General features: G+C 39.8%; 1 protein-coding gene across 4 annotated transcripts in view; it reads left to right on the forward strand.

The window, feature by feature from the left end:
- The window catches only part of ATP8A2 (ATPase phospholipid transporting 8A2), a 311840-nt gene that overhangs the window by 269896 nt on the left and 27576 nt on the right, over window positions 1-14368 (forward strand). For all 4 annotated transcript variants that reach the window (XM_039718662.1, XM_039718664.1, XM_039718666.1 and 1 more), the window contains 2 exons: window positions 6622-6710; window positions 12508-12612. In XM_039718662.1, coding sequence (XP_039574596.1) covers window positions 6622-6710; window positions 12508-12612 — 194 coding nt within the window. The remainder of the gene's footprint in view (window positions 1-6621; window positions 6711-12507; window positions 12613-14368) is intronic.

Below are 14368 nucleotides of genomic sequence, written 5' to 3' on the forward strand. Positions count from 1 at the left end.
AATTTCTTTTTGCTCAAAGTACTGCTCCTGTTGTCCCTCCCTACATTTATATCCAGGTGCTACATTAAAAATATCAACAAGCTTCATAGCTAGGAAGCTGGACAGTGGTAGATTTCTTACTCTAGGCTCCCATGTGTCTTCAAGTATGACCGGCAAAATTAAGAGAAAGGGGTAAAATATTTGAGTGAGGCATCTGATTTTTTTTTCTCCTTTCCTCCTTCTACTGGTCTCAGGGGATCTTCAAGTATGACCGGCAAAATTAAGAGAAAGGGGTAAAATATTTGAGTGAGGCGTCTGATTTTTTTTTTTCTCCTTTCTTCCTTCTACTGGTCTCAGGGGGATGTGTTGGTATGAGCAGAGACTGGGAGAGGGAGGAAATAGTTTTGAGACTGGACCAATGTGTCATTGTGTTAAATCCAGCCAGCCAGTGAGGTCATTGTTTTCATCTGAGTCATTTTAGAGTGAAAATTCTTACATTATGGAAAACGTTGCACATCTTTATTCAGACATGGAAATACCCAGCCAGCCTTTCAGTGGCAGAGCTCTGCTGATTTCATCTGAGGTACTCCTGACTCCCAGTGGTGTAAGCAGGAGGGGAAATCAAATTCTTTTGCCTCATTTCTTAACACTTTGCCACTAACCCACAGGGCTTATTCTTCAGGTACTTTTCCAGCCTAGATATTTGTTGAAGAGGGAGCTGGTGGTTGCACCTGTCAGCCCTGAATCTACCAGATCTGTCCAGCCTGGAGCTGGCTGCAGTTATGTTGGAGAAAAAAGCTCTTAAGCACCAGCTCATGATGAGGCTGGACTGTGTTTGTGTGCACAGGGAAAATCCTCGAGACTGCATTCTTGGATATTGGTTATATTTCATACTTGGGCTCCAGTAGGCTCATTCTCCATGTAGTGTGATTTAACTGGGGAGCTTGGGCAATCTGCCCAGCTCTGCAGTCATGCAGACCATGAGCTAGCCCTGTCATCTCTCTGCACTTACATTTTAATGTATGTGATCTCTAAGGTCTGGAGTCTGATGATTGTAGCACCTTGAGGATCTTGTATAATACAGGAATTTTGAAACTGTATTTTCTGTAGTATTAACAGCATGGGGTGGAGATAATGACCATTCCACACAAGCTAATAGAAATAGTAGGAGGTTTTGATTTAATGTAACAAAGCTTTTTTATCATTTGATGTGTGAGAAAGCCATTGCTAGCTGATGCCTTGAGAATAATTTATGAAAAATTGATTGGTTTATGACTCAGTATCTACCTGTTGTTACATGGCATGGAGTACTTGGAGTGTTAGTTTGTGGCAAGTCTTGTGTCTCCTTAAGATCTGTTCAGTCACTTGATTGCTAAAGAATTAATGCTTCTATCCATTTGAGGTAAAACTTCTAGGCCTTTTGAAAGAAAACTGCCCAGTGATAGCACTGAAACATGCAGGCTTAGGAGGACCCAAAATGTGCAGACTGTGCACAATGCAGTTCTCTAAAGGAAAACAGGTGGGTAATGGTCTGCAAACTGTAAATATATATTTGCTGAAGAGTTTGCTCAATGATATTGTTCATAATACACAGTAGGATTTTTTTGGCAATGGAATCTGTTTCTCTTCCTATTGAAGTTAGGGATCAAAATTACTTGTGAAAAGCATTTTAAAAATTAGAAAAAAAGAGAAAAGAACAAACCTGCAGTAAAGATATCAAAGTTGGAATATCACTAAAAGTGCAACAATTTCAAGATTGGGGTAGAAGATGTTTTACTTTCTACTGAAAATATTTTCTAGACATTTAAAGCAGTGTTTGAATTAGCCCTATTGAGTCTATGGAGGAGATGAAAGGCCATCTTTTGCAGGAATTTGAGAGTTTTCAGAGCATTGCTGTAATGTGTCCCAGTGCTGATAATTGAACTTCTCAAGGAGAGTAATAGGTTGTCCGTACCCCGTGTCTTCAGATGAGGCACTGGAACTGAAGTGAAGCAGGACTGCTTGCCCAAGCTAGCAGCACCAGTGGGAAAATGTCTGTGCCTGAGGGCCCAGGAATGGCACCTCAGATCAGTGGGCTGGGTGGGACAGGCTTTGAAGAAGCTGCCATCAGTGACTGAAAAGCAGAGATGTTTCCATGTGAATTGCCTGACATGGGATGGGAGCAGAGTGACCAGCTGGGCTGCCCCAGCTGTAGCCCTTCTGAAGTGCTGTGCTCAGACCAAGCCACTGGTCTAGAACTGATGGAGGGGATGCCCTGGCATAGAGATCCACCCGGTGCATCTTGGTTGGCTGCCTCCAGCTGTGTTGGTGCCGCTGGGCACGCGCTGCTTCCTGCTTTGGCTGCCCAGGCAGAGCACATGGAGCAGCAGGGCCAAGCTCCCAGAGCTGCACTTGCAGCTCCAGCCACAAGTGTCATCAGTGTCTGAGAAGTCCAGATCAAGAGTACCTCAGTGATGGCAGTGAATATTTCTTGTCCCTCACAGTAATCATGTGGCCATCCTCTCCCTCACTGCTCCTTTCCCAAGTGATGCCAAAGGCAGTGCCATGCCGTCATCCACATTTGACTGCTGGGACCTAGTGATGTGCCATCACTGGACTGCATGTTGCACTTGAATCCCAGTGCACAAAGCTGGAATTGAATGAGTATGAAACTGCAATTGAGTGACTTATTGGGTCCTTATCCATGTCTCATGGAGAGAGATCAGGCTCCAGGCACACTTCCAGGAATAATTTTTTTCATGCTGGAAATATAAAGCCAGCTGTTTCCATCATGGTCTTATACTTCTGCTGTCCATTTTTTGTCGAAGTTAAGATACGTAGATATATGAAGAAATGAAATCATAAAAAACTTTCGTTATTCAAAATAGGAATTTAAATTTTGTCTCGCTTTTCTTGAATGATATGATTGATATCCTTGCTTGCTTTGTCTGAATCATTTTCTGGTTAGCTGTCTAACCATGCTGTGATAAGAATACCAGAACAGTATGTATATTGACTTCCCATCCCTGGGCACTTCTGGCCTTGTCCTCCTTGGAAGTTGTTGAAAATAGTGACACCACCTTTTATTGGTAAAACAGTACGACAAGGAATGATGCTCATGAATATACTAAGAATAGCAAAATGGAGAAGAGAGCTTGAAATGTACTCCAGATTGTATTGCAATTTAAGGTGGCTTTTTTTAAACAATCTAGTCTCTATTTCATATGCTTGTGCATGACATGTCCTTGAGTTAAAATAAGCAAAGAAAGACAAAAACTCCAACCAACAAATGTAAAAGCCCACTTTAACCTACTCTTTCTAAAATAATAGTACAAAGACAATCTTCTGGTCATTCTGAATGGTCAGTGCTATTACTTCTTTTAATGTTTTTAAAATGAAAAAAAAAAATAGTCCAGCCTTACAAATGCTATTTAGAAGATGTTAAAGGCGTTGGGACCTAAATTATTTCCTCCTCGATTGCAAAATAACTGGAGCTAACTTCTTTTCTTTCTTTTCGTGTTCCCATTCTTTATTTTTAACAAATGTTATCAATTCTCTCAAATGAATGCTTTGTCTGTGGCAGTGTTTGAAAGGCAGTCTACTGGTGGCAGCAGTTTAAGTTGCAGTGTTCTCAGAAGGAGGATTTGCATTAGTCTCAAGTGGTTTTGGGGGGTGCATTGTGATTAATGGTCTCTGGCAGTTCACCTTGGCTGTGATAGTCACTAATGTTTACATCAGTAGACAGAACAAAAATTACTTAGTTACATATCACGGGGCCTCTGTGATGACAGAGATGGTCAATATTTAGAATTTGTTTAAAAAACAACCTATTTCTACTCCTGCTTTGTGTGATGATCTTGACAAAAAGAGAATTGTAGTGGTTCCTGTTTGGTATCTCTGCTTTTTATTTTTATCTTGGGGTGATAACTGATAGCTGAAGAGTGTTATTCACAGGAACTGGATATAGAAATGGCATGTTTCACTGAAGATGTATTGCAGTACTGTCTTCACTGTTGTCACGACTGGCTGAGCAACTGGAATGGAGCACAGCAACAGCTGGGAAGTGTGAGGAAAGCTTTGTAGGGATAAATAGGTGCTTTTATGCAGCTTCCATTCATAATCCAGCTCTCTATCCTACAAGTTGGGGGCTAACTTAGAAGTGCTGTCTCTGGATGTCCCCAGAGCACGTTGGGTGGTTTGCTGTGAAAGCTCTGCTGAGGAGCTCCCATGCTGTGAGAAGAGGGTGTAACCCTGCGAGGGAGGAGGCTGTGCTCAGGGGCAGAGCTGTGCGTGCAAGACAGACCAGACTGTTGTGAAGCACAGCAGTCCTGTAACTCCAAGAGGAAACTAGAGATGAGCAGGAAAGAAACCTTTCAGATGAGCTGAGGAATGGAGTAAAACCTTGGTGAGAATTGTGTGGGAAAAGCCTTCCTAGTAGTAAAATGAGTGTCTGACAGGGTTCCAATGAGATGAATAGTTTTACTGTTACGGTGAAGTTTTTGGACAGAATAATACTTGAGTAAAATACATAATTGCAGGCAAAAAGTATTTGGCTTTGAGGTTTTTTCCAATGTGCCACATGTCCGAATTCATAGCCATTGATTGAGATGTCAGCATTTGTAACAAAAATAATAGCATTTTAACTTCTATTGAACACATACTCAGATTGTTCTGCACTATGAAAGTGTGTCAAGTTGCTTTCGGCAAGAAAAGCAAGAAGTGGAATGTGAAATATTGCAATCAAAAATATCAGAAAATGCATATAGAATTTTGTGGCACTTTTTCAGCTTTTATTAGCATAGGCAGAGGAAGGATGGTGAGTGGAAATGCTGATGTGATTCTGTGACTCCTAGCACTTGCAGGGTCATGGCCAAAGAAAAGCAAAGCATCAGGATAAATCTTATTATGTTTTGGCACTGTTATTACAGTTCAACTTCTTGGCTGCCAATAAAGTTATTAATTCCCTCTTATTCCTGTACATCCTTTTCCTTAAATAAGCATAGATCAAAACTGTCTGTGTGCTTCTGGCATTCTCATGTGAATGTAGGCATGAGGGCTCTCAAATAACGGAGAGCTGATTCTGTGACTGGAATGTGTTTGCTTACTGCCTGTGTGGGTGGCAAAGTGTCCATGAATGTTGGACACTAGGCTACACAGTCTAGCTTGCTCTTGGTTTCAGTACAAGATTTACCATTGATCCGTCAGTCCAGCAGTGACATGGAGGATTTAACATTTAAAGGTGAAAACCACTTTTGGATGTACTCACTACTGGACAACCCAAGGGCAAGTTGCTGCTAAATATGACTGAGTTGTTGGATGAACAATTTTAGACAGAGATTGACACTGGGAGAAGATGCTGGATGCTGCTGGCAGAGCTCTGTGATGGCTTCTCTGAGTTTAAGAGCTTTACTGTAGTGAATGGTGGAAGTCTACTGTTGCGAGCAATAATTCTCATCTTACAAGGTGTATAACTACAAATTTTGTCTCCAGTGTATTCAAAGGCTAAGTAGATGTTTCATGTACTTCCATTTCCTCTGTAGCTCAGCTGTGTCTTTACCCATAAAATGGCCTGACACTTCAGCTTTGCAGTGCTTGTGTGCTACAGTGTGAGACAAAGCTGAGCCAGCCGAGCCTGTGTTACACTGCTGACATGTCAGTAGGTGTGTGTGTGTGGTATGAAAAATATTGAGGAGTAAAGATTTTGGGAAAGAGATACGGCAGTGTCTGTAACCGAGGAGAGAGCAAAATCTGTCTGGACACTGGAAATGCTGTTGAAACCTTTCAGCATCTATTTCAGTTGTGTGGTGCTCACAAGTAGTTACAGGGGAAAAAATGTGCTTTCTAATGTGTAGCAGAAGTTAACAATGCTGATGGGAAGTATGTGTATTCCATGGAAGGGGTGATGAGGTAGTCTTAAACTTTATTCACCATTAATTTATCTGCAAAAGGTTCTAATGATCTAAAGTAGCATTTCTGTAAATAGTGCTCTATTTCAACTTCATTGCATAACTATTTGTGTATGCTGGAATATGCAGGGTTTCCAGATATCTTCCTTCTCAAATCCCAAGCTTTTTCTTCAAGCATTACAACAAGAAAAATGTGAATATAAACTTTGAGCTCTTTGTTTGTAAAAAAAGCCATTTGCAGGATGGGAGTGAGTCTTTCCCACCCTGGGTTTCAGGCAGCAGTAGCTTGAGCAGGAAGTGCTGTATTTAAGTGGAATATGACTGAAACATTTTAGTGAGAAATGTATATTTTTTTTCATGTCAGTTTGATGCTGCTCAGAGATTTAAGACAGTAGATGGGAAGTGAGTAAGCAAAGGGTACAAAAGGTAGTCAAAAGTGCAAGCAGAATGTACTTACAGTGCTCTTCTCCATGACTAAAAATGTGTCTGCCTGGATCCACAACTTAATATCATTGGAGGATTTGGTCAAAATGCATAATTTTTCAGAAATGTTTAAGAAATTTGAGGCCATAAGGAATTATTGAAAAATGCCATCACTGTTTGTTAATTATTGCCCCACCATTCAATTTTGACATCACCCAGATCATGGATGCAGTACTAGCTTGATGCAATCATTACACCTTTTTGCTTGTAAACAGCCACCTAACATGTAACAACTTGAAAATACTCATGAGTTATTTGTTTGTTTTCTTCACAGGCTGGAATGGTGTTAAGATGTGGATACTTCTGGTTTGGCTTGTTTCTTGTGCCCACTGCGTGCCTTGTTAAAGACGTGGCATGGACAGCGTAAGTCCCAAACCAGCCCTCTTGGTGTTGTAGGAATTATTCTCTATGCAGGTGTTGTCCAGTCCAGTATTGCTCTGTAAAGAACTCTGAAGTCTCTCCATGATTGCATAATGGTGATACTCATTTGGAAGGGAAAAAACGTGAAGTAGGTGATTTTTCACCTGCCATGGCATCCAGCAGTGTGAGAGATTGAATAGCTGGGATTAAATCTGGAGGAGGTGGCCTTGACTGATTAATGAAGGTGTGTCACTTTAGGATTATTTGTGTTGTCTATCCTTTAATTAAAGGCAAATTTAAATTCTACATCCGAGATTTTCTGAAAATGGAGCAATTATTTTGTTGAATCTGACTAAGGTTAGGTAGAAAGTAGAAATGTGGCACTCTGGTCCATACCCAGGAAGCTCTCACCTCTTTGCGAGCTGCTTTTTAGGTTCTCCTTCAGCAGCGAGTCTTTGAAGACTGAGCTGGGAGGAGGGCAATACTCTGCACTTTGTTTGAAGTGAAGTCTTAATGGTACCTTCACTGCCCAGAGAGGAGGAACAGACTGGTGAAATACAAGCCTGTAATTCCCTTCTCTCAAAATTTTGGGATGTCAAAGCATTGCAGAAGACAAACAATTTGAAGAACTTGGATTTAAAGGGTAAAAACTTAGCTTCTCTGCCATTGCAATTTGAAATACAGAAGTAATAATTTTAATTTAGAATTTATGGTGTTTTGTTCAGCTTACTTTCAAGTGTCTTTCACACCAAACCTTCCATCTTTTCCCTTGGAAAGCTGTGTTACAACTAAGAAGGTTTTGTTACATGTATACATAATAACCTTGTGCAAGGGGGACCCCTGACATTCCAACTCTGGGGTAAAAAGGTGGAGAATCCTGGCTGGAATGAAGAGGAAATATAGCTTAGCTTGTAACTTGTCAGAAAGGCTCACAATGAAAGCATCATGGCACATAACACTTTGCTCCCAGAATGAGCTGTTGGTCAGTCAGGGAAGATTCTTGGAATCATACAAACATTTAGGTTGGAAAAGACCTGTGAGATCATTGAGTCCAACTGTAAAACTAACACTGCCAAGTCCACCAATTTGCTTTACAGAAAAATGCAGAAAATACTAAAAAAAACCAGAAAGTTTCCCAAGCATAGGTGCATTTCAAACACCTTCATGAAAAGTAAGTCATATGCACAGATCAGAAAATCTGGTTTTATTTCTTATGGGGTAGATAGCACAGTGAAATTAAACTGGTAGTAGGCAAATTGGCCACTCAGTAAATACTTCTTAAATTTTGTCCCTCAGCTTAATTTTCACAAGCTAGGCTGCTCAAATTAAATCTAGGTATTGTAATGTGAAATTTCAACTATGATTTAATAGTCCAGCACATCAGAGGTTTGGGGTTTTTTTCTTTTGCACTCACTAAACTTCTGCAATTGGAAATGATTTTAAAATTCTAAACTGAGGCCAAAATGTTTAAATTTAGATACTTAATGGTGACTGTGACCTGCTTGTTAAAACTCTGAAAAAAATCTTTAACTTTTTTTAATGTTTTCATGGTAGTTGAGTGTCCTGAAGTTGTCCTCTTTTCTTATCAGTTCTTGGCAAAAATGACTCATGAATTGTAAAGCAGGCTAGACCATGGCAGGCTCATCCTCAGCTATTAGTCATTTCAAACTCTGTTACTGACTGAGCCTGTTCTTTAATATTTCTTGAAGAAATCTCAGCAACATAATTCTTTCGGTCATTCAGACTGTGAAGCTCAAGACAAACTTGTATGATTGATAGGCCAGATATTTTCCCAGCAGATTTTAAACAGCAGGCTCCTAACAGTATTAAGCTAAAAATCTCTTCTCTGGCCAGGACCCTTTTTTTTTTTTTTTGTTCTTTTTTTAAACTAAGCCATCACTGAAAAATTAACGCCATTAACATTTTAACTAGGATAAATGAAATGACACAGCTATCAGTACTGCCATATGGAAGGAGTAAAGGTCTGTTTCCTTTCCAAGAGGCTTGCCATTTAAAACTGGAGCCTAAGGCCTCTGGAAATCAGCTGGCACATTTCCACAGCAGTGGTTACACCACATTGCTCTCTGTAATTCAGCAGAATATGGTTCTGGCCATAAAATTCCAGCAACTCTGACTGCTCATGGTCATGGAATTTATCCCTTTCAGTTTCTTTTGGACATGAAGCACATGTCCACAGACAGAACATCCGTATGACCCAAAAGGTACATGCCTAATTTCAGTACAAAATACTGCCAGAAAGCCATAAACACAGAACAGAGGTTTTGTCTGGAACAAGGTTGACTGGAAAGTCTATTTCAGACACATACAAATCTTTTGCTTATAAACTGCTGTGCTGCATCTACTATCAAAATTTCTGATGCTGGAAGTAAGAACGTGTTTCCATTGTTACACAGGCTTCAGTTGTCAACACATCACTTACCTCCCATGTTCTCTGTGGCTCCAGGCTTTTTTTTTTTTTTTTTTCCTTTTTAAATGAATCAAGGAAATGTGGAAAACTCTTTAAAAAGAAACGGAAGCTTATTATTAATTCTTGGTTGCAATAGTTGTTAACGTTGGTTCACTACCCTGAATTCAGTGCCTTGGTTTGCCTTGTAAAAATCCTAGTTGTGCCACCATTACAATGAACAGAGCGTTGTAAGATAAGTGCTCCCTCACAGTTGGCACATGTCATTTGAATACATGTCACTGGCTCTAGGAAATCTTGGAATAGCTGACTCACAGAGGTATGTGGGAATCATAAAAACACAGCATGTATTCCAGCAAAATCAGGCAAGAGGGCAAGAATTTATTCCTAATTGGTGTCTTGGTGCCTATTTTACAGTGAAAAATTTCCTGAGCCTTCAAATCATTACCAAAAATTTCATGAACTTTTGTTTTTTTACCATGGGGAGGAAGCAGTTTGCACTTGCCAGTTCTGCAGTGTAAGTAAGAGAAGAAGATATGAGGAGCTCTTCCCATCTTTGCATATACTTGCAAATATAAGACTATGGTAGTGAGGATAAGCCAGAGTTGAGGTAGTGTCATGTTTGAGAAACATTTATGAATGTCACCATGCTTCTCCCTGGCAGATTCTGGCCTCCTGAACCCCCTAAATATCCTAGGCCAGTGAAGTGATGCACTTCCCTGGCTTCGAAGGGGAAGGGGTACACAAAATACAAAAACAGCTTTTTGCCTGTTCTTACAGTCCCTGATCTTAATATCCCAGCATGTGAGGGAAAGGTGAGTTTGTCTTTATGTAATGCATCAAATTTTAGCTGAACAGTAACAGCAAACACAAAATCTCATTGTTCATTGAGGACTGATTGTGCATCCAGGGCCATTTGTGGAGTACTAACCTAAAAGCTCAGAATCTTACTTGTATTTCTGTGCTTCAAAAGTTTGTAAAGTGCTGTAGGGGAAAAGTCATCAAGTATCCTCTTGCCAGCAGATTGTGGAATATTTTCAGTTGATTTTGATAGGAGCAAGTCCAGACTCTGAGGCAATTGTAATACCATATTTTAGTACTTGTTTTCAAGGGAACATGTGGATAGGTTAGCTCAGGCCCTTTTCATATTCTTATATTTATTGATAATACTTGATTACTGACCCTTCCATGGGTGCTCTTGCTTCCCAGTGAAGGAGTGACTCAGTGCATAGCAACTACCAGCCCCAGAAAAGCCCATGTGTTTCATCATTTCACACTGCTTACAAAACACTTCATTATCCCCAACTTCAGGCCAACAGTATTTCTTCCATGTTGTATCATATCAGTGTCATGCCTCCTGGTGCTGTGCTGCACCTGGACTTGTTGATCAGGATCCATTCTGTCAAAATTTGCATTCAATATTCACTCTAACAGAAAAGAAAAATATCTCTTATGGCTTATGGCAAGATAAACACATAAACAAGGACTTTGGAAGAGATTGAATAACATGTACATTTCTATGTTCTCTTCAGTGGGGAAAACTGGTTATGAAGAATTTGAAAAATTCTAAACATGCTCAGTCTTGAAGTTTGCAACAGTAGGTATGACCTCTTTAAAAGGGAAGAGATGAAGGTCAAAATTTCAAGGTCAAAATTTCAATGTATTTATTTAAATTAAAGAGTGTGATAGTGAATTCAACTGAAAAGATTATAAAAATGAATAGCCTCAAAGCTTTCTCATGTTAATAGCTATATTTTCCCTTCCTCAAAGAGGACACCAGTCTAATCATTAGCCTAACTAGTTATAGCAACTTGAATCTAATTAATTTCTATGCAGCTGTTGGTCATCTCACATTGCTGAAGCATTATGCATTTTAAAAATATCCTTGCTACTCATTTCTTTTGACCCAGTATGTCGGTGTTACAAATCATACACCTTGCGTGGTTTGTTTTAACACTATACCATTCTAAGTACATCCTGATAATCTTTACCTTCAGATTTTGGTGTGCTTCATCTCCTGGGTTTTTTTGTTTTGTTTTGTTTTCTCTTAACTGCAGATGTGTTTTGAAAGTAGTTTTCATTTCAGCTTCTCATTTTTAGGTATTTGGAGCGTAATTCAGCAACACAAAGACCAGAGGACTTAGATATCCTAGTATTAGTATCAAGGCATTGTCATTATAAACAGTGCCAGCAAACATTTTATGGTCTTTGTTTCTTATTCCCTATGGAAGGAGCAATAGTATCATACTTTTTAAAAAATGAATGCATCTTCATTATTTTTAATTACATACACACCAGTTATTATTTTTCTGTTAGAGGGAGTTGTACATTGTTTTATATTGTTGGCTAAAGATTTTAATGTCTGCATGTTTTATAAAACTTGTAAAGAAATTTTTGCCACCTTTGAGCTGAAGATTATTATTTTAATGCTATGAAGCAAGTAGTGTCTCAGCCAACTTGGCTTCATCTTGTTTTTAGGCTTATTGTTCAGTCACATGCAAATCAATATATTCTCATGGGGCACTTGTCCTCCTTTAACTGGCACAAAAGAGGAAGCTGATCAAAAACTGCCCATGTGAGAAAGATCCGTGTGTTTTGTGTTCTTGCTTTGTACAGGTCAAGAAAAAGGGGACTCCATTATCTCCCCTATGTCAATGTAATTTAGGTATAATAGCCCTGGAGCAGTAGGTGAACCTGGGAGGAGAAAGGCCCAAGCCTCTTCATGGGGAACTCTAAATTGCACTCTAAATTTTGATTGCATGTGTGGTGCATGGATTACTCTTTGAATCCTCAAGCCGAAAATGAATCCTCAAGCCGAAAAAGTAGGAGGACACAGCCAGTCTTGTTACTGTCAGTTTGGAAGTTCATTGAGGAGAGAAGTGCCTTTCCAGTCACATGAGACTGATAAATGAAAATCAAGGGGCTTGAATGGCAATTATTAGCTGAGACTCTACTCTGGTTTTCAGAGCGGTGCCACGCGTAGCTCAAAAAGCAGAGTGGATTCATGTTTTACTGCCATGAATATTCAATGAATCCCAGCTCTTTTGTCTGAGTACCGGGCTCCTGAGCAGTCCCACGGCAGCAGGGTCAGGTCTCTGTGGTCCCATAGCATTGCTGCTTGGCTAGGTTTGGAGTGTTGTGTTGAAGTGGCTGAGCTCTGTTTAATTTGAAGTCGTCCTGATTTCTCATTTTGTATGTATTTTTCCCCAGGTATTGTGAACCTGAACTAACATGTATACACTGTGCTTTATTTCCCAAACACTTCAAGGGAGTACCCTGTGCCTCTCACCTGAGAGGTAAAACTGGGGGTTTGTAGCAAAACAAATGTTCACGTGGCTTTTCTGTTTTGGATTTTGTCCTTTCCTTGCGGTATAGGGCGAAGCATATCTACCATAAAACTTTGCTGGAGCAAGTTAAGGAGCTGGAAACGAAGACAAGAGAACTGGGAAAAGCCATGCTTCGTGATAGTAATGGAAAGAGGCAAGTCTATGCTAAGTGTTTAAAGCAAAACCTTCTTTTCCTCTCCCCTCCCTATTTCTCATTCACCATTAAAATCTGATTGTAGACAGTCTAATAAGGCTTCTTCTCCTGTGTTATTTATTTATTGCTGTTCCCTTTCATATGTGTCTGTTCCCCCCACAGAAACCAGCCCTTCCATTTTAATTTCTCCTGCATTATTGCTGTGGGGCTCATTGGAAACTGCTGCTCAGTCTCCTGCATGGTAACATGTAGTGCTCTTACCTGGCCACTGAGGCAGACTGGTTTTGAGAGCACTTTGTTATGTCATCCAAAAAACAAAACAAAAAGATAACCATGTCAGGGGAGGGACTGTCAGCAGCTCAGCATATTAAGACTGTAGCTAAAAGGAGAACTGACTTAATCCATTGTGCCCTACTACTTTATTCAGTTTCACCTTAAGAAGATTGTTTTATGCTTTTGCTTTTTTCACTGCAGCTTGCAGGTCTCTTGCCTTCAGGGTTCTCAGTTTCTCGTTGTGCCTCTCCCTTATAACCACACCATATGGACTTGAATATATTGCTATTATTGAACCTTTCATTGTATAGACAGAGTATGTGTTGTGTGGGAACTTTTGTCTCTTCTGAAAGAAGCTAAAGAAAATAATGGTGAGGCTTTTGCATCCAACAGTTTCATTTACCATCTCAAAATGTGGTTCTGCATCAGCTGATCGGAAAAGCTCCCCAAGTTCAAAAAGGTTTTAGAACTAACTCTTCTGTTCCTTACACAATATGGCACCACATGATTTGCTAAGAAACTACATGATCATTAAACTGGATTTTAGCAAACCTTATAAACTAGCAAACTGAGTGGAATGGGGCTTTTAAAAGATTTTGTTCTTCTGGGGCAGGGTCATCCTTTGAGCCTTTGATGTCTATTCTAAGGTAAACTAATTGCCATATTTTAGCTGCTGCTAAGACAAGCAGATAGTGGATTTTTTTCAACTGAATTTGTGTGTTAATAAGGACTGGTTTTAAGGAAAATTATCAGGCAGTGATTTACTGAGATTATGGTAAACTGAAAAGCTTTTTAAAAAGCTTGTGTGAACTTTAATGTGTTTATAAGATGTCCTTAGGGACCAGAGTTTGCTTCTCAGAGGCCAAGACAAAGTAAACACAGTGTTATTGATTAAGATCACTTCAAAACACTTGGTATCTTCAGTTTTTGAGTAATTTTTCTGCTGCAACTTCTGGATCCAGCAAAATATAGTTTATAAGTTGTGCTCGCTAGCAAAAATCACAAACTGCACATCAAATTATTTAAGAAGAGAAAGCAAACTTTGCAGCAACAAAGGCAACCTTCCATGCCACAATTATAACCAACAAAGACGCTTAATATCAGGCATTTAATTAAATAATAGGCCTTATTCTTAGAAGGCTGAGCAGTCATTTTGAAGTCAGTTGAAGCCAAAGCGCTTGGTATCAAAATCAGGTCAGTCTCCCCAGACAAGAAAGGTGTAACCTGGTGTTGTGAAGTGCTGACTGATAGTGTGATTACATGCCAGGTAAGTGGAAGTCAGACTAGCAGAAAACTGAATGTTCCCAGGCATATGGCTCTGGTATGAGCTCTGTGAGTTGCCTGGGTGTTGCTGTGGTTCCTATCCATGCATTTATGTGAGGTTATATTGGTTCTGGTTCAAAGCATTTGTGTTTTCCTGCCAGTATTTAATGCCAGTTATTGATAGTCAGAGAGGAGCATGAGTCAACTTTGTGCCTGGTGC

Source organism: Passer montanus, unplaced genomic scaffold, assembly GCF_014805655.1.
Source record: "Passer montanus isolate IOZ18808 unplaced genomic scaffold, ASM1480565v1 scaffold4, whole genome shotgun sequence".
In the NCBI taxonomy this organism is placed as follows: domain Eukaryota; kingdom Metazoa; phylum Chordata; class Aves; order Passeriformes; family Passeridae; genus Passer; species Passer montanus.